Genomic DNA, 21,443 nt, shown 5'->3' on the forward strand with positions numbered 1-21,443 from the left:
GGGGACCAGTGAGCTGAGATAAGGCGGGGCTTTACCTAGCAATGACTTATAGATGACCTGGAGCCAGTGGGTCTGGCGACGAATATGTAGTGAGGGCCAGCCAACGAGATCATACAGGTCGCAGTGGTAGGTAGTATATGGGGCATTGGTGACAAAACGGATGGCACAGTGATATACTACATCCAGTTTGTGGAGTAGAGTGTTGGAGGCTATTTTGTAAATGACATCGCCGAAGTCAAGGATCGGTAGGATAGTCAGTTTTACGAGGGTATGTTTGGCAGCATGAGTGAAGAAGGCTTTGTTGCGAAATAGCAAGCCGATTCTAGATTTAATGTTGGATTGGAGATGCTTAATGTGAGTCTGGAAGGAGAGTTTACAGTCTAACCAGACACCTAGGTGTTTTCAGTTTACACATATTCTAAGTCAGAACCATCCAGAGTAGTGATGCTAGTCGGGCGGGAGCGGGCAGCAATCGGTTGAAGAGCATGCATTTAGTTTTACTAGCATTTAAAAGCAGTTGGATGCCACGGAAGGAGTGTATGGTATTGAAGATGATTTGGAGGTTTATCAGCACAGTGGCCAAAGAAGGGTGGATCAGAGAATCACCAGCAGCAAGATCAACCTCATTGATATACACAGAGAAAAGAGTCAGCCCGAGAATTGAACCCTGTGGCACCCCCATAGAGACTGCCAGAGGTCCAGACAACAGGCCCTCCGACACACTGAACTCTATCTGAGAAGTAGTTGGTGAACCAGGCGAGGCAGTCATTTGAGAAGCCAAGGATGTTGAGTCTGCCGATAAGATTGTGATGATTGAGTCGAAAGCCTTGGCCAGGTCAATGAAGACGGCTGTACAAGTACTGTCTTTTATTAATAGCATGTTATGATATCGTTTAGGACCTTGAACGTGGCTGAGGTGCACCCATGACCAGCTCGGAAACCAGATTGCATAGTGGCGAAGGTACGGTGGGATCGAAATGGTCGGTGATCTGTTTGTTAACTTGGGTTTCGAAGGGCTGGATGGATATAGGTCTGTAACAGTTTGGGTCTAGAGTGTCTCTGTTAAGGGAATTTTTATCTATAATGACTAATTATGTATACATTTCAATCAGGATGAATTAAAAGACTATTATGTTACTGTACATGTATGAATTTTCTCTCTTGCTCCCATTTCCAATTGTATATAATGTAGTCAGGAGTTTAGAACAATGCCTTGGTACAAATGAATGAACTATCTCCAGATGGCAGGAACGGACTATCTCCAGACTGTCTAGAATGCTTATCTACACTGACTGACCTTGGCTCTAGGCGAGGAGGGAAGGCTTGAGAACTATAGGGCCTTTCTACCAGTGTCAAGAAGAGACGGAACATTTAGAAAACGCTGACGTCATTTTCAGTTTATAACCTGTGGTAAAATGTGTATGAACTTAGTACTCTCTTGAATTAAAGGCTGTTACCTGACTTTTAAGACTGGGGCTCTGTCCATTCTTATAAAATAAGGGTCTTACAAACCCTTAATGCATTGACAGAGTGTTTAATTTTGATTGGGAATTAAAACAGAACAGGCTATATCTGTTCTTAGTTCTACATTTATTTGAATGGGGCATGCTTATTTAAGATGGTGAGGAAAACACTTTTAAAGAATAACCAGGCATCCTCTACTGACGGAATGAGGTCAATATCCTTCCAGGATACCCAGGCCAGGTTGATTAAAAAGGCCTGCTCGCTGAAGTGTTTTAGGGAGCGTTTGACAGTGAGGGTGATCATTTGACCGCGGACCCATTACGCACGCAGGCAATGAGGCAGTGATCGCTGCGATCCTGGTTGAAGACAGCAGAGTTGTATTTAGAGGGCAAGTTGGTCAGGATGATATCTAAGAGGGTGCCCATGGTTACGGATTTGGGGTTGCACCTTGTAGGTTCCTTGATAACTTGTGTGAGATTGAGGGCATCTAGTTTAGATTGTAGGATGGCCGGGTGTTAAGCATGTCCTAGTTTAGGTCACCTAACAGTTTGAACTCTGAAGATTCACATATGATGTCCAAGGCACAGCTAGGGGCTGAAGGGGGTCTATAACAAGCGGCAACAGTGAGAGACTTGTTTTTGGAAAGGTGGATTTTTAAAAGTAGAAGCACAAATTGTTTGGACACAGACCTGGATACTACGACAAAACTCTGCAGGCTATCTCTGCAGTAGATTGCGACCCCCCCCCCCCCCCTTGGCAGTTCTATCTTATCGGAAAATGTTATAGTTAGGGATGGACATTTCAGGATTTTTGGTGGCCTTCCTAAGCCAGGATTCAGACACAGCTAGGATATCCAGGTTGGCAGAGTGTGCTAAAGCAGTGAATAAATCAAACTTAGAGAGGAGACTTCAAATGTTAACATGCATAACCAATGCTTTTACGGTTACAGAAATCAACAAATGAGAGCACCTGGGGAATGGGAGTGGTGCAGGGGGCTGCAGAGCCTGGGTTAACCTCTACATCACCAGAGGAACAGAGGAGGAGTAGGATAAGGGTAAGGCTAAAGGCTATAAGAACTGGTCGTCTAGTGCGTTCGGAACAGTAAGTAAAAGGAACAGATTTCTGGGCGCGGAAGAATAGATTCAAGGCATAATGTACAGATATATGGTAGGATGTACAGTGGAGATTAAACCTAGGCATTGAGTGACGATGAGAGAGGTTTTGTCTCTAGAGGCACCAGTTAGGCCAGGTGAGGTCACCGCATGTGTGGGGGGTGGAACAGAAGAGCTAGTTAAGGCATATTGGGCAGGGCTGGAGGCTCTACAGTGAAATAAGACAATAATCACTAACCAAAACAGCAATAGACAAGGCATATTGATATTAGGGGCATGTGTAGCTGAGTGGTCATAGGGTCCAGTGAGTAGCAATATATGAGTCAGGGAGCTAATTCAGTAGTGCTACTACGCTAGGTGAGCTGGAGACAGGTCGATTCAGACAGTTAGCGGGCCAGGGCTAGCAGGTGGGCATCCGGGGACGTCGCAACGGAAGAGCCTGTTGAAACCATCTTGGACGGTTACATCGGCAGACCAGTCGTGATGGATCGGCGGTGAGCCGTGTCGACATTAAATAGTCCAGGCCAATTGGCAAACGTGGTATTGTAGCCCAAGAATTGGCTGATGGACCTCTTCGGCTAGCTGGGAGATGGGCCTAGCTCGAGGCTAGCTTCAGGCTATCTGGTGCTTGCTTCAGGACAGAGACAGGAGTAGCCACTCGGATAGCAGCTAGCTAGCTGTGATGATCTGGTGTAAAGGTTCAGAGCTTCCAGTAGGAATCCGTAGATGTGGTAGAGAAAAAGCAGTACGATATGCTCTGGGTTGATATCGAGCTGTGCAGACTGGCAGGAATTGACCGGGCTGAGGCTGGCTGATGTCTGAGTTAACGGTGATGACCGCTAGCAGTGGCTAACTGACTACTAGCTAGTAGCTAGTTAGCTGGCTAGCTTCTGGTGGGGGTTCCAGTTCTAATGTATAAAAATATCAGATCCGTACCACATTGGGTGAGGTGGGTTGCAGGAGAGTATGTTCAGTCCGTAGATGGAAATTGAGATTGAAAATATATGTGAAATATATACAAATAAAACTACATATACACGGGACAGGAAGGGACAAGACAAAAACAGATGTCTGACTGCTACACCATCTTGGATTCTGGTGCAACCAATTACTTTCAGAAGTCACATAATTAGTTAAATAAAGTCTACCTGTGTGCAATCTAAGTGTCACATGATCTGTCACATGATCTCAGTATATATACACCTGTTCCGAAAGGCCCCAGAGTCTGCAACACCACTCAAGGGGCACCTCCAAGGAAGTGGCGCCATGAAGACCAAGGAGCTCTCCAAACATGTCAGGGACAAAGTTGTGGAGAAGTACAGATCAGGGTTGGGTTATAAAAAATATACGAAACTTCGAACATCTAACGGAGCACCATTAAATCCATTATTTAAAAAATGGAAAGAACATGTCACCACAACAAACCTGCCAAGAGAGGGCCACCCAACAAAACTTATGGACCAGGCAAGGAGGGCATTAATCAGAGAGGCAACAAAGAGCTGCAAAGCTCCACAGCAGAGATTGGAGTATCTGTCCATAGGACCACTTTAACCCGTACACTCCACAGAGCTGGGCTTTATGGAAGAGTGGCCAGAAAAAGCCATTGCTTAATGAAAAAAATAAGCAAGCACGTTTGGTGTTAGCCAAAATGCATGTGGGAGACTCCCCAAACATATGGAGAAGTGTAGTGGGGTGCGTAATTGGTGGCAGAGAAGTCAGGCGCAGGAGAGCAGAACTGGGTAATAACCAGAGATTTATTAAGCAAAACCAGCGGCATCCAGAACAACAAGATAAATGGGCACAAAAATAACCCATCGTGCGCTCACGGGGAACGTGAACAAGCACTACAATAAACAATCCCACACAAAGACATGGGGGAACAGAGGGTTAAATACACAACAAGCAAATGAGGGAATTGAAACCAGGTGTGTGGAAAAACAAGACAAAACAAATGGAAAATGAAAAGTGGATTGGCGATGGCTAGAAGACCGGTGACGCTGAGCGCCGAGCGCAACCCGAACAAGGAGAGGACCCGACTTCGGCGGAAGTCGTGACAAGAAGGTACTCTAGATAGATAAGACTAAAATTGAGCTTTTTGGCCATCAAGGAGAAACGCTATGTCTGGCGCAAGCCCAACACCCCGAGAACAACATCCCCACATTGAAGCATGGAGGTGGCAGCATCATGCTGTGGGTGTGTTTTTCATCGGCAGGGTACTGGGAAGCTACAGCTTCAGTCTTCAAGACATTTCAAACTGGGACGGAGGTTCACCTTCCAGCAGGACAATGACCCGAAGCATATTGCTAAAGCAACACTTGAGTGGTTTAAGGGGAAACATTTAAATGTATTGGAATGGCCTAGTCAAAGCCCAGACCTCAATCCAATTGAGAATCTGTGGTATGACTTAAAGATTGCTGTACCCATCCAATTTGAAGGATCTGGAGAAGTTTTGCCTTGAACAATGGGCAAAAATCCCAGTGGCTAGATGTGCCAAGCTTATAGAGACATACCCCAAGAGACTTGCAGCTGTAATTGCTGCAAAAGGTGGCTCTACAAAGTATTGACTTTGGGGGGGGGGGAATAGCTATGCACACTCAAGTTTTTGTTTTTTTGTTTCTTGTTTGTTACACAATAATATTTAGCATCTTTAAAGTGGTAAGCATGTTGTGTAAATCAAATGATACAAAACTCCCCAAAATTTATTTTATTTCCAGGTTGTAAGTCAACAAAATAGGAAAAATGCAACGGGGGTGAATACTTTCACAAGCCACTGTAGTCTAATTTTGCTGGGGGGCAATGAGATGATTCAGGATCTTTTCCCCACAGCCCCCACGCGTTTCCATGGCAATTCCATTGTTTTGGTCGAGTTCGACTGACCTTCCTATTTCTATGTTGTCACAATGGGAGCTTTAGCATTGTAAACCCTGGGGGCAGTTGGACATTTGAGACAATTCTCTTTGTTTTATTTGATCATATCAGACATTACCAAGTCTTGTACTGAAAATTTGAAAACAAATTGACTTGAACAAAGCACTTTGGTTCAACCGGTGGCTTTTTAATTTAGTTGACATTTTAAGTAAATTTATGGAGGAAGATGATCTATTAAATTATTACCTCCGTTTGTATTCCCCAATCCTCCTTATGAAGCTAAAAAAAACAAATGTTTTAATTTCTTTAATGTTGTCATTTCAGATGCAATTGGTGCTTGGGTGTCTAGCAGGTTTTTCAATTAAATGTTTGTTTTGTGAATTGTCACATTAACATTAACATGAAACAGTTGACTTTAATAAAAAGCTTCAATTCTCAATCTATGCTAACTCCTTTTGGATTTTTAAAATTCCTATTCATTTATGTTTATAAGAAGTCAAAGCTGTAGCTACAGCATGTTTATTTGTACATTTAAGGGTATTGTAATGATAGTCTTTTGATAGATTTATAATCAATCATCATGGCTGAATGTCATGGCAGGTTTGAAGTTGAAAGGCTTGGATTGAGCTAACAGCAGGCGGCTCTCTATCAGATAACAGGGAGAGGAACCACACCATTCATAGTTGTGGTGTCACAGTGTGTGTGAGCGTGTGTGTTTGTAAAGTGACTAACACGCTTTGAGCGGGCCGGTGCCTGGAAGAAAAAGTCAACGGGTTTGTGGAATTTTGCTTTGGTGGCACAACTCTGATATGAGGTCACATTGGGCATTACTCATTAGGAGGGAATGCATTGTGTCTGTTTTTAAGACAAGGCAGTTGTTCGCATCCGCGCTGTCCGCAGAATGAATGCAGGCCTTAGAAAGTTGACTTGTATTGGCTTCAGTGAACAATGTGAGCAACATAGTTTGTAGGACTTCAAACAGCTGTCTTTAATGACATGTATTAGAAGTACCTTAGTGGCTCAGAATTGAGGCAGAATACTTTATATGGGTTGTTACAAACATGAATACTTCAAATGTCAATTATATTTACTAAATGTTTGGTAATGCCTGAAACTAATTGTGAAATAATTCAATAAAATATAATTGTGCTTGTTTACATTTAAGTAATTTTAGTAGACACTCTCACCCAGAGCAACTTACAATCAGTTATAACGAAACAAGACGTCACAAGATGAAGTTAAGTGCAGCTTTAATCTATCAACTGGACTATCAAATAACCACTCAAAATATGGTGTCTATGGAAGTAAGATGACAGTAGGCCATAGACTATAGCAATAGGCACACAAACATCTAAACAGCTTTTTTTTGTACGTTTCTGGTCATTTGCAATATTTACATGTTATTAGGTTATTTATTTGGTCTTAAATACTTTAGGGTATCCAAATGTAATTGTGGCGTATTCACATTTACATAAGACGCTTGATACGAAGGAATCTTTCTCTCACCTATAGAGACGATTAAATCCCATGTCCATTGAGGAAACATAAGTCAAATATGTATAAAAAGTACAAATTTCTTAACACTTGTAAGTCTACCAGACCTAGCAAGTACACTATAGTACTGAAACACTGCCTTTAAATATCAGTAAATCTACAAACATGCAACTACATATTGTATTAATTGAATCCACATGGAAACACAACGACACAGTAATAACATATGCACTCAGCTAAGTCTTTAAAAAAACTCAGTAACACTTTACTTGACACCCACGGTCATAACCATGTCATAATATGTCATAACAGCTGACATAACTTGTCATAACCTGTTATAACATGGTCATAACACTGTCATGACACATATATTTCAACCTGTTGTGACACATATTGCGTTATTTTATGGCTGGTTATGACACCTACATAATAGTGTCAAAACCCACAAAACCTACCACACAAGGCAGAAACCTACCACACAAGGCAAAACATTCCATAACCATAGCCTACGTGTCAACTTTTTGGCTTACATGATTACGATGGTCAGTGTCATAAAGTGTATTTTCTACAAGTTATTTCAAATGTGTTGAGAAAAAAAACATGACTAAAGAATTCATAACAACAACAGAATATTGAAGAAACAAACTTTCAAATGAAAGTAAACTTCTTGGCAAGGAAAAAAAAGATTTTGAATACATGTGGGTTGTGACCCTCTTATGTAGGTGTCATAATCAGCTGTTGTGAGAATTTATGACATGGTTATGACCTTGGTGTCAAGTATGTGTTACCAAAAACTCATAGGAGAGAGCTGAAGCAGTGTTATAATGTGTTTACTGAGACTGTAAAAAGTGTGTGCCATAAGTAGGTTCCTGCAGTGTATAATACAACATCATGTTTTTTCCAGAATTTCCTCACTAAAATCCAATTAATTGGCAACGGGTTAAAATCTGAAATTATTGTCATTGCATGACTTCAAAATGTCCTTCCTTCCTTGAGCATGGCTTTTGCTTGTTCCATCTATAGGCAGGTGGATGATTTGAACTCATCTGGGACATCATTGTCCAGTTTACAGATGACCTTGTAGATTGCCTTCTTCCAAGAGGGGTCAGAATCTTTAGCAGTTGAAATGGCGTTGAAAAACTCCTGAAGAGTAATTTCAGAAACCTCAAGGAATCTCTCAGGAACCTGTTGGTAGAGGGATCAAACACAATGTTGTGCTTAAAGTCAAGTATCATCATAATCACCTGCACTGGTAGCAACAAGAATCTAAGCCAACAGCTTAGATGTTGTGAGTGGCAAACCACTTCAGTAGATGGTAAGTGTGTTGTCTCATTGATTTACATTACTGGTGCTCTGTGTAACGTCTGCTTCCAACTCACACAAGTAGATCCCCTTAACGCAGCTCACTCTCCAGATCCCAATCACCTGAATTCTGATCACCTGTTCACACACCTGTATGTCATTTACACACACTATTTAGTTCAGTTCTTTGCACCCCATCATTGTGAGGTATTGTTTGTTTTGATACACATTCTATTCGGGGGCTCTGTTTATTTCCGTATTAGTCCTCCTGTGTACCGTAGTTTTTTGGCCATCCTCACTAACGACGCCTTTTTGCCTATTCCCTGCCTGTACTTTGCCTATCAGATTTCCTGTCGTCAACCTCTTGCCTGATCTCCCTGACTATGTTATTAGCCTTTCCCTGCCTGTACTGTTACTGTTTTGGCGTCCCTGTGTGTGACCTTCTGCCTGTCCCTGGACAAAGCTACCTGCCTCTTCCTGTGGTCCTTTGCTAATAAACACCTGCTGCGCCCTGCGCTTAAAACCAGCACTCTGTCTCCCATCGTCTTTCATTACACTCTGAACCAACACTGTGGAACCCAGACCTATGAGCATGTTTTTCAAAAACGGACAGCTCCTTGTTCTTTGTCCTCTCTGTCTGTTCCGAATCATTAGTCGTCTGTGGTGGGATTCTGCTTTGACTTTGTAGCCTTAAACTTAACTGTTCGGAAAGAGAGAAAGCACCAAGCCTTCCCAGGAATTTTACTCTGCTCTCAACAAAGATCATCAGATCGAGGCTTGGATGTTGGGACAAGGATCTATCCGGTGCAATTATTTCCCATAGACCAGCTAACAGTCAAGTTCTTGGCATAACTTATTTTTCTTTGCCCTCATCTCCCAACAGAAAGCATCCCTGGGAAAGGAATGTCTTGGTCCCAAGGTAAAGAAAATGGTCTCTGCTCTTTCTCACCAAACAGCTTTCTCCCTCTGAATTTACAGCGTCTTTCTCAGCATTCCGCGTCAGTAGCAATCTGAGCCTCGCTCAGGCGTACTGGTCCTCTAATCCCGGGTTGTTTTAGTGGGATTCATGCGGCTTCCTCTTCCCACAGTTTGATAACGCATCGCTCTAGAGACTAGATAATGGCTGTGAAGCCACAGGTGCAGAGTGACACATGGGTCAGGGCAAGGACACGGTCATACGTGGCCGCAGCCACAGAGGTAGGAGTTAGCTGACCAGACCAGAATCACAGAGGTAGGAGATAGCTGACCAGACCAGAACCACAGAAGTAAGAGATAGCTGACCAGACCAGAATCACAGAGGTACTGTAGGAGATTGCTGACCAGACCAGAACCACAGAGGTACTGTAGGAGATAGCTGACCAGACCAGAACCACAGAGGTAGGAGATAGCAGACCAGACCAGAACCACAGAGGTACTGTAGGAGGTAGCTGACCAGACCAGAACCACAGAGGTAGGAGATTGCTGACCAGAATCACAGAGGTAGGAGATCGCTGACCAGACCAGAATCACAGAGGTAGGAGATCGCTGACCAGACCAGAACCACAGAGGTACTGTAGGAGATTTCTGACCAGACCAGAACCACAGAGGTAGGAGATAGCTGACCAGACCAGAACCACAGAGGTACTGTAGGAGATAGCTGACCAGACCAGAACCACAGAGGTACTGTAGGAGATAGCTGACCAGACCAGAACCACAGAGATAGGAGATAGCTGACCAGACCAGAATCACAGAGGTGGGAGATAGCTGACCAGACCAGAACCACAGAGGTAGGAGATAGCTGACCAGACCAGAACCACAGAGGTAGGAGATAGCTGACCAGGCCAGAACCACAGAGGTAGGAGATAGCTGACCAGACCAGAACCACAGAGGTAGGAGATAGCTGACCAGGCCAGAACCACAGAGGTAGGAGATAGCTGACCAGACCAGAACCACAGAGGTAGGAGATAGCTGACCAGACCAGAACCACAGAGGTAGGAGATAGCTGACCAGGCCAGAACCACAGAGGTAGGAGATAGCTGACCAGACCAGAACCACAGAGGTACTGTAGGAGATAGCTGACCAGACCAGAACCACAGAGGTAGGAGATAGCTGACCAGACCAGAACCACAGAGGTAGGAGATAGCTGGCCAGATCAGAACCACAGAGGTAGGAGATAGCTGACCAGGCCAAAATCTCAGAGGTACTGTAGGAGATAGCTGACCAGACCAGAACCACAGAGATAGGAGATAGCTGACCAGACCAGAACCACAGAGGTACTGTAAGAGATAGCTGACCAGACCAGAACCACAGAGGTAGGAGATAGCTGACCAGACCAGAATCACAGAGGTGGGAGATAGCTGACCAGACCAGAACCACAGAGGTAGGAGATAGCTGACCAGACCAGAACCACAGAGGTAGGAGATAGCTGACCAGACCAGAACCACAGAGGTAGGAGATAGCTGACCAGACCAGAACCACAGAGGTACTGTAGGAGATAGCTGACCAGACCAGAACCACAGAGGTAGGAGATAGCTGACCAGACCAGAACCACAGAGGTAGGAGATAGCTGGCCAGATCAGAACCACAGAGGTAGGAGATAGCTGACCAGACCAAAATCTCAGAGGTACTGTAGGAGATAGCTGACCAGACCAGAACCACAGAGATAGGAGATAGCTGACCAGACCAGAACCACAGAGGTACTGTAGGAGATAGCTGACCAGACCAGAACCACAGAGGTAGGAGATAGCTGACCAGACCAGAACCACAGAGGTAGGAGATAGCTGACCAGACCAGAACCACAGAGGTATGGTAGGAGAGCTGACCAGACCAGAACCACAGAGGTAGGAGATTGCTGACCAGACCAGAACCACAGAGGTACTGTAGGAGGTAGCTGACCAGACCAGAACCACAGAGGTAGGAGATTGCTGACCAGAATCACAGAGGTAGGAGATCGCTGACCAGACCAGAATCACAGAGGTAGGAGATCGCTGACCAGACCAGAACCACAGAGGTACTGTAGGAGATTTCTGACCAGACCAGAACCACAGAGGTAGGAGATAGCTGACCAGACCAGAACCACAGAGGTACTGTAGGAGATAGCTGACCAGACCAGAACCACAGAGGTACTGTAGGAGATAGCTGACCAGACCAGAACCACAGAGATAGGAGATAGCTGACCAGACCAGAATCACAGAGGTGGGAGATAGCTGACCAGACCAGAACCACAGAGGTAGGAGATAGCTGACCAGACCAGAACCACAGAGGTAGGAGATAGCTGACCAGACCAGAACCACAGAGGTAGGAGATAGCTGACCAGACCAGAACCACAGAGGTACTGTAGGAGATAGCTGACCAGACCAGAACCACAGAGGTAGGAGATAGCTGACCAGACCAGAACCACAGAGGTAGGAGATAGCTGGCCAGATCAGAACCACAGAGGTAGGAGATAGCTGACCAGACCAAAATCTCAGAGGTACTGTAGGAGATAGCTGACCAGACCAGAACCACAGAGATAGGAGATAGCTGACCAGACCAGAACCACAGAGGTACTGTAGGAGATAGCTGACCAGACCAGAACCACAGAGGTAGGAGATAGCTGACCAGACCAGAACCACAGAGGTAGGAGATAGCTGACCAGACCAGAACCACAGAGGTATGGTAGGAGATAGCTGACCAGACCAGAACCACAGAGGTACTGTAGGAGATAGCTGACCAGACCAGAACCACAGAGGTAGGAGATAGCTGACCAGACCAGAACCACAGAGGTAGGAGATAGCTGACCAGACCAGAATCACAGAGGTAGGAGATAGCTGACCAGACCAGAACCACAGAGGTACTGTAGGAGATAGCTGACCAGACCAGAACCACAGAGGTAGGAGATAGCTGACCAGACCAGAATCACAGAGGTAGGAGATAGCTGACCAGACCAGAATCACAGAGGTAGGAGATAGCTGACCAGACCAGAACCACAGAGGTAGGAGATAGCTGGCCAGACCAGAACCACAGAGGTAGGAGGTAGCTGACCAGACCAGAACCACAGAGGTAGGAGATAGCTGACCAGACCAGAACCACAGAGGTAGGAGGTAGCTGACCAGACCAGAACCACAGAGGTAGGAGATAGCTGACCAGACCAGAACCACAGAGGTAGGAGGTAGCTGACCAGACCAGAACCACAGAGGTAGGAGATAGCTGACCAGACCAGAATCACAGAGGTAGGAGATAGCTGACCAGACCAGAACCACAGAGGTAGGAGATAGCTGACCAGACCAGAATCACAGAGGTAGGAGATAGCTGACCAGACCAGAACCACAGAGGTACTGTAGGAGATAGCTGACCAGACCAGAACCACAGAGGTAGGAGATAGCTGACCAGACCAGAACCACAGAGGTAGGAGATAGCTGACCAGACCAGAATTACAGAGGTAGGAGATAGCTGACCAGACCAGAACCACAGAGCTACCGTAGGAGATAGCTGACCAGACCAGAACCACAGAGGTAGGAGATAGCTGACCAGACCAGAATCACAGAGGTAGGAGATAGCTGACCAGACCAGAATCACAGAGGTAGGAGATAGCTGACCAGACCAGAACCACAGAGGTAGGAGATAGCTGGCCAGACCAGAACCACAGAGGTAGGAGATAGCTGACCAGACCAGAACCACAGGGGTAGGAGGTAGCTGACCAGACCAGAACCACAGAGGTAGGAGATAGCTGACCAGACCAGAACCACAGGGGTAGGAGGTAGCTGACCAGACCAGAACCACAGAGGTAGGAGATAGCTGACCAGACCAGAACCACAGAGGTAGGAGGTAGCTGACCAGACCAGAACCACAGAGGTAGGAGATAGCTGACCAGACCAGAATCACAGAGGTAGGAGATAGCTGACCAGACCAGAACCACAGAGGTACTGTAGGGGATAGCTGACCAGACCAGAACCACAGAGGTAGGAGGTAGCTGACCAGACCAGAACCACAGAGGTAGGAGATAGCTGACCAGACCAGAATCACAGAGGTAGGAGATAGCTGACCAGACCAGAATCACAGAGGTAGGAGGTAGCTGACCAGACCAGGAACATGTAACACCCATGTTTCTGTGAGGAGTTCTCTGATATGCTAATGAAGGTGTATTACATTTACATTACATCACACACACAATATATCACATTCATGCCAAAACAACTGTATTTTTTAGCTCACTTTAATACAAATTGTAGTTTCCAATTGTTTCTCTCAGGACAAAAACCACAGAATTGGCTGTATAAACTGTGTTGATGAAAGCAGAATGAACACAGTGTTCCCATACATAAACATAATTCACTCAATTTACTTTGGAAAGGGAGGGTGTTAATGTAATATCTAATGATTTAAAAGTCATGGAAAAACATTGACGAGCTTATATACAGTATATAGTTACATTGGATACCAGGGGAGGAGCTGACCATATGGTAAGATACAAATATTTTGACTTACCTGGAAGTCATTGGCTTTGTTATAGTGCATGTTGAGGGCTCTGAACAGCTCAGAGTCTCTGCTGATGGACATGTCTTTCACATCCCTGACCCCGTCCACTATGGCCTGGCGGGCAAACTTCTCCATCTGGATGTAGTAAAACTCCCGGAAGTTACTGAACCACTTGATGAGCTGAGAGGTGATGCAGCGATTGAACTGGGGACACAAGGTCAACAACAAGTTTGAGAAGATGGCCTGATTTTGTCATTATCAACCAAGTCACGATCAACTTGATATCAAGATGTTTGGGGGGAAAAACGGTCATATTTATTTTTCATTATTGACTTGTAAAACCTTCCACAAGACAATAAATTTATGTGTGGATTGTATGTTTAGCCTTGGTCTGTCATTTTATTCAATGTTAATTAATTACTCTGATCTTTTCCCACCAACTTACTGAATGAAAAAACATCTGTCAAAGCCATGTATTTCTAATCTCATTCTTGACATTAGCCTTCTTATTCTATCTCTTCATCCAGAGAAAAAGAAAGAAGACGACCCAAGGGCTGGGCAGGCATGAAAGACCTTTCTTTTCTCTGGTGTTTTCGGACGGTGAGAAAGCCGCAGAGCAGCGTAAGGACAGAAGGAAGCTTCCCTCTCAGTGACTCTGCCTGATTGGATTGATACAGACACCAGGATTAGAACTGTCTTTTGTTCAGTGCCACTTCCCACCACAGGGTCCTGGGCAAGGAGGAGACACAGTGGGCTGCTGGCTGCAGGACTCCCCCATGACCTTAGGGGTCAGACAGAGTAGTGAGGAGGCCTGGGACAGACACGGACAGGCTCCAGTAGGACATGTCCCGGCCATGGTGGAAGGAGAGGAAACATGAGAGGAGACACACAGGGCACACAGACATACGGAATACCGTGGTTAGGCCCAGAGCTCGCCTCACAGCCTGCCTGCCTGCATTTTAAAAACCTGCCCTGTGTTGATGCCAAATGACAGTGGCTTTATTACAGAGGCTTTTGTCACTCCATTTGCTGACTGGAGTGGCTTTTAAAATAAATAATGCCTCTCTATCTCCCTGGCCTATGCCCCAGGACATGCTACTGGCTTAACAGCTTTGTTTTTCTAAACCGTGTGTTCCTTTGTTTCCTTCCTCCAACCCACATCTCATTCTGCCCCAAAAATACACCCACAAGTATTCTATAGGCAAATATGGTGAACGTAGAACAAACTATTAATCCTAGCAGGAAATACTATCATGTTAAATGATCATGTGATTGCTTACCTTGACATCTGGAAAGAAGGTTTTCAGCACATTGGAGCTGGGGTAACGGGTGTAGAAGAACATCAGCTTAGCTTTCTTCAGATGGTTGGGGGTTAGGCCTTGCTGGATGTGTCAATGTGTTAAGTACTTTCAGTCAATCACAATACAGTTCAAATACAATGTTCAAAGTGTTAATGGACTAGAATACTAGGTTGCTTCTGTCTCCAGTTAAAATGGATGACACTAAATAACAGCTCTGCGGTAACCAGGAAGTCAACAATGACCCTACAACAATATTCATTAGATTAGGGATTTTAATTAGTGACTGGGGCTCTGTTGCAGCTATTTCATTGTATTAAACTAATCAAATGTTTAACATTTAAAAATTCATTTTTGTCACTGCATTGGTATTTTCATAAATTATATTTTATATCATCCCTCTGAACATTAAAAGATGAGTAGTTTGGGAGGAACAATTTAGTCTTATTAAATTAAATACATCATGTAACAAATAAAATATTGCATATTTCAACGTAATTTTTCTATGCATCTAGATCTTTAGAGGTCTTTCTCTCTGTAGCCCACAGCCACGCTGTAGGTTATACTTTTCAGCAGGTCACAGCACACCATACATTTATTAGGGAATCCTACCTTGAAATAAGGAAGTTGGAATGAAAGATTGATGAGAAATTGTTCAAAGAGAACCATAGCTCTTTACACAGTAAATATAAAACATATCCTGAGAGAGAGCTGATAATATTGTTCTCCAGATACTTACAACCAAGGACAATGACCACTTCGGAGCATGTTAAGGATCTTCACATAACTTTGAGTTGTTCAGTAGCTTAAATACATATTACACAGGAGCTGCCTTACAACAGTTTACCTGTGATGTCTCTATAACATATTTGATTTTTGAAAAATTATCCCCCCAAAATTGAAAAATGATCCAAATTTGTTTTATGTAATAGTGATTATGGACATAATTATTATTACGCTGCTTATGATAATGTTATTATATTAATAATTATCATTATAGTTATCATAATCATTCATTGAAATAAAATGCAGAGTGGTGTGGTTGAAAATATTCTCACTGGATTATATTTCTTGGATTGCTTGTCTCTTATTTTGCAAAAACATTATTTATAAAATGTACTCATTCATGTACTTTATAAATCTATATATTTGTTTAATGGCTGTGTATGTATGCTCAAGAAGACAAGTGTTCTGCTAGGGAGGCACTTCTGCTTTCCACAGGCACTCAGCTCTGACCTTTCAGATACACCCCTATCACACTGATGATAGAGAAATATATTCTGTACCTTTTCAAGTCTGAAAAAACACTGTTTCCTGGACAGAAACTGATGCTTTCTCTGCCTTTGAAAATTGGCTTTTGTTCCTGACAATTCTTATCAAAGCCTTATATTCCTTTTTATTTGTCTTTTTCTAGACTTAAAGTCATTACTCTGCTCAGATTAAAGAAGATGCTATAATTTTCTGTGTGGTTAGCGAGATCAAAGAAAAGAAACATTTCCTTGAAGTCTGTTTTACTGGAATTGCTCGTGCTGCAATGAACCTCCACAAGTCTTTGTTCAACTGGGAAGGCAAAACACAGGGAGTTTGAATACTGAGGTACTGGATACTAAGGTATATATCAGATAACAAAATATTACTAAACATTTAGGTTTCAGTGTGTATGTAATCCTCTATAGGTTATCTTAGTGGGGAAAAAATATAATACCATTTTATTCATACAGCCATTAATTATATCAAATCCTACGCAATTATAGACGTTAACTGGGACAGAGATTTTTCAGGCCAGTAAAAGGATATATTGAGAGACATGTAGGAGTTTCTCTCTGCTATGCTCTGCAGGTCCCCACACTCCATCTTGACATGAGGGAGACACAGACTGTCCACGGTCACTGGACCCAGGCCTGATGGGTGATGGTGGTGGGCCAGGTGGCTGGATGTCACTTTGGACCTCATGGACCAGGGTAGGTCCACCGAGTTTGGTGAGGTTCTGTCCATGGATGGGGGCATGCATGGGAGACCGAAGTTAGTGTGGGGCCCGTATTTGAGGAGGTGTTCCAGCATTTGACTGTCATGGAGAGGTGTGCTGTAGTTGAACTGGAATGGAGACTGGTGTAAGGGATAGGGCCTCTTCACCGTCGGGGTAACTGAGCTAAGCTGGCTCAGGGGTGGCTTACGGACCACTAGAGACAGAGCTTCGGTCTGATCCTTAGGACTGCAAGCCTCACTTCTCTCATAGTGCTCTAGAGCCTGGGGTTTGACTGGCTCCTCAGTGTGTGATTGCTCCTGGTTACAGGGTACCTGGATCTTCCTCTCAGCTCCCATAATGACGTGCTCTAGGGTGTGACACATGCGCTGATGAGATGACTGGTTGAGCCCCGTGGAGGAGAGTTTCTTGAACACCCTATCTACACTCTCACTCATCGCTTTGGAGAGCTCATGCTTCAGAGTCTCCTGTAGGTTCTTGCCTCCCCTTTGATGTGTCAGATAACTTCTGTCTGTCTTCACTCTGTCCTTACAGCCCCCTTTACCACTGTCATGCTTCCTCTCTAACTCCTCATCCATGTTTATATGGAACATGAACCCAGACTCTTTGCTTGGTGTGGTGTCATCATTTTCAGGAGGGCTGGCTGTGCCTGTGTCATCTCTGTCTTCGTGCACAGCGTCGTCCTGGTTATAAACCTGTAAGAACTTATCCTGGAGCTGTCTCAGGATTCTCTGCATGCTCTGGAGCTGCACCTTCAGTTTGTGGCACTCTTCATCCTTACTGCTGCTGCTGCTACTGCTGCCTCTGTTAGCTGGAGCTGCCGCATTGAGACTGTGCTCCTGATTCTGGGGGAGCATCTGTTTACGTTTGTTCTCCCTGTAGGCCTCTCTAGCCTCCCTGGTGTCTGACTCAGCCCTTTCACTGTCCCCATGGAGCCTGCTGTTGGGAGACCCCGCCATGCTGCGGATTATGTTCTCCACACGGGCACGCTTGGCCTGGAGGTGATCACTCAGGGGCCTGTCCTCCTCAGGGCTGACCCTGGTCGAGAGGTGCCTGCCTGGGGATGCAGACTCTGCCGCACTGTCCTTGGATGAGACACTGCTCTGGTCTTCCTGACTGGAGTCAGCCATTGTGGAGCTGGACACAGTCGATGTGGGTAGGTAGAAATGGCTTTCGTCCAGAGCCTTCTTGTTGTGTATGGTTTTGCGCAGGAGGTGAGAGATGATGGATCCGTTGGAGTATGAAATTAGAGGCTCATCATACATGTTTCTACGGAAGCAGGGGATCATGAGCCCAGCCTTGTTATCCTCCAGACCACCGTCACTGGGGTTGTGCATGTTCTGGTCAGGGAGGCTCAGGTTCATGCTCACTGTGCAACCTTTTTACTAGCTGTGTCAGGACACCTTGGAGTGAGTCAGTATGAGATGACTGGACCTCAGACTGCTCTAGAAAAAGTCAGGGGAAAAAAGGAACATACTGTAAATCTCTCATTCTGTACACTATCTATAGTACAGTATATATGTGAACAGTATAGCACACTTAACAATATTTTTGATTCATATGGTTGTGTTTTGGGGAAAGTAGAAAGTTAAACATACAAAAAACAGAGCAGAGGACTTGCACCAGAACACTTTGGCTACTAAATGTTAGTAGACAGCTCTCCCTCATTTCTCTACTACATACCACTTAGATTCAATCAACTCTGTTGAATATAATTTATGTAATCATGGTGGGAAACAATAATCTCCTCCCACCATTATGCTTATGACACCTGAGTTAGGAGCTTAAAGTAGTGATGTCCACCACCACACATTTTTATTTATTTAAGTAATATAAAATATAATGCAATAGCCTCACATTTTTAGAACATGACATTTAATCTGGGATCTTATAATGACTACCTCAGCTAACAAAGTTGTTATTACATATTTATAGCATGGAATATCAAACGACCCGTCGCTCATTATATGAAGACCCTCAGATTTATAAGTGAAATCTCTAAGATCTCAAGGCACAGGGGAGTGCACACTAGTGTCTCCCTTTCATCTTGGGTTGGAGATAGTCAATATGAATGATAAAAAGAATAGCAGTTTTATACTCATGAAAGGTATTCTTTAATCAGTATATGAAAGGCAAGAAAAGATTCCGAAAAACCACACAAAGGTTCAATGTACAGGTAACTGCCAAAATAATGGAAACACTTGAGTAAATGAGGGATACAAAGTACATTAAAAGCAGGGTCTTCCACACAGGTGTGGTTCCTGAGTTAATTAAGAAATTAACATCCCTTATGTTCATGTATAAAAATACTGGTCAGGCCCTTATTTTGGCTTCCATGGCTATGCCCCCATATGATGACAATGTTTCCATCCACAGGGCATGAGTGGTCACTGAAAGGTTTAATGAGCATGAAGATGATGTAAACCATATGCTATGGCCTTGTCAGTCATCAGATCTCAACCCAATTGAACACTTATGGGAGATTCTGGAATGGCGCCTGAGACAGTGTTTTCCACCACCATCAACAAAACACCAAATGATGGAATTTCTCATGGAAGAATGGTGTTGCATCCCTCCAATATAGTTCCAGACACTTGTAGAATCTATGCCAAGGTGCATTGAAGCTGTTCTGGCTGTTCGTGGTGCCCAACACCCTATTAAGTCACTTTATGTTGGTGTTTCCTTTATTTTGGCAGTTATCTGTATATTATTAAGAGAAAAATAAAGGGATTCATATTTTAATCTCTCAGTTGCGTTAAATTGTAATTTCTTAGTAAGTGGATTTTATTCCGATGTGTGGACCATGTATGCACTGTTTTAAAATCTCTGTAAAAACAATAGGTTAAGTTGGCTCGTAAAAAATTTATCCTGGTGAAAACATGCATGGATCGAATACACCTTTAACTACAAATTACAAATGACAGAATTTCAGTCTATAAAAACAAAACAACTAATTTGTGAGAGATCCACATTTTATATATTTCTATTTCACCTATTCCTCACACCATAAACCTCTACTTTTATATAAGTCCAAAATAACCATAAGCCTCGAGCCAATAACATGAACCATTTTTTACAATAACAATTTATGAGAGGACAAAACAACTAAAAAAGTTGTAAAAAGAGGCATCCTCAATAAATACAGTGAAGTCATTCATATTCCACATACAGCACCTATCCCAGGTGTCATAATTTACAGCACCTATCCCAGGTGTCATAATTTACAGCACCTATCCCAGGTGTCATAATTTACAGCACCTATCCCAGGTGTCATAATTTACAGCACATTCCATATTGTATACCTGGTATTTGACTGAAGAGCAGATAGTCTCTACACTTGATTTACAGTTTAAATAAGGATTATTTCATCATTATTTCATCTAATTTATTTGATGGAAACCCTCCTTGCAACTTTTAGTAAGGCTAGCCTAATTAATATATAGTAAGGTAACGCTATCTAATATATCGTATTCTTTAGGCAACTCATGATGAAAGGTACATTATGAAGTACTTTTCTTTTGATCAATCCTTAACGAGGCAAGATATTCTACCATAATACCAAACAGCCTATACATCAATCTGCATAGAAATGACTAAACAATCCAAAAAACTGTAATCAATATAATCAATATGAATATATTTTCACAAGACAAGCATTACAAAATGTTACAGTGCAGCTTGTATCTGTCATGAAAAGTACATGTGCTTATTAATGATGAGATAAGTTCAGAGTTCTTGTCCATCAAATGTTTGATAAGTTAGTCTAACATCACCTTAAAATACCAAATAAACGTGCCTTTATTCACTGAATTATTGATAGAAACCAAAAAAACGTACAGATTTCAACATTGAAATCATAAGCAGCCAAGTTATTTGGACGTGGACAATGCTGTCCATTATTGACATCAACTAAGGTCAACCAACAATCAATCATAGCCATTAGTTTTGAAAATGCAGATGCATCTGAGTTATTTAGACTTGGTTGTCATCATGAGCATGTGCCAAAGTAAAATAACACAGAGCATGTGAACCTTACCTGTTACGTTGAGTAGAGTCGGGTCGGGTTATACGCCGAGTGAAGAGATGAGATGAGTGCGGGAGCGACTGTCATTGTATCAAACAGAAACAGAGGCGTGGCCTCGGAGTTGACTCAAACAACTGGGAAAGTGAAGAGACAAACATATAAAGGATTGTCATTCAAAAGAACTCCTCAATACAAATGAGTTGAGCTCATATTAGTTGCTTTTAGATAAAAAAACAACAACAACGACTAAATTACAACAAATCTATGGATTGGCATAATAGGCCAATATTTCAGAACGGTGAGTTAGTACAATTTGCAAGAAAACTGATTATGGAATTTGAAAACAATATAGGCTACAATTTGTGGTGAACTCATAGTTTGTTTTAGGCACTAACTTTATTGAGTGTAGACTAGAAGAAATCACATTGTCAACGATTCGATTGGCCTACCATACGTAAAAT

The 21,443-nt window shown here is 43.4% G+C and overlaps 1 protein-coding gene across 1 annotated transcript; it reads right to left on the bottom strand.

The window, feature by feature from the left end:
- Window positions 1–6,532: 6,532 nt before the first annotated feature.
- LOC109893754 (prospero homeobox protein 1-like) lies at window positions 6,533–18,397 on the bottom strand. The gene is made up of 5 exons (XM_031828516.1): window positions 16,719–18,397; window positions 15,202–15,220; window positions 14,957–15,058; window positions 13,686–13,880; window positions 6,533–8,123 (listed from the first exon to the last, which is right to left on the bottom strand). The coding sequence occupies exons 1-5, from the start codon at window positions 18,320–18,322 to the stop codon at window positions 7,956–7,958; spliced, it is 2,088 nt and encodes a 695-aa protein (XP_031684376.1). The 5' UTR covers window positions 18,323–18,397; the 3' UTR covers window positions 6,533–7,955.
- Window positions 18,398–21,443: the final 3,046 nt, after the last annotated feature.

This window comes from Oncorhynchus kisutch, linkage group LG7 (genome assembly GCF_002021735.2).
Source record: "Oncorhynchus kisutch isolate 150728-3 linkage group LG7, Okis_V2, whole genome shotgun sequence".
NCBI lineage: Eukaryota > Metazoa > Chordata > Actinopteri > Salmoniformes > Salmonidae > Oncorhynchus > Oncorhynchus kisutch.

What these genes read in the sequence shown, in the direction of transcription:
- LOC109893754 (XM_031828516.1), bottom strand. Translation starts at nt 18,322, where the DNA reads ATGAACCTGAGCCTCCCTGACCAGAACATGCACAACCCCAGTGACGGT. An exon ending in CCTTCTTTCCAGATGTCAAG is followed by an intron (nt 13,881 to 14,956) that starts GTAAGCAATCAC and finishes TTGTGTCCCCAG; the next exon opens with TTCAATCGCTGCATCACCTC. An exon ending in ACAAAGCCAATGACTTCCAG is followed by an intron (nt 8,124 to 13,685) that starts GTAAGTCAAAAT and finishes CTCTACCAACAG; the next exon opens with GTTCCTGAGAGATTCCTTGA.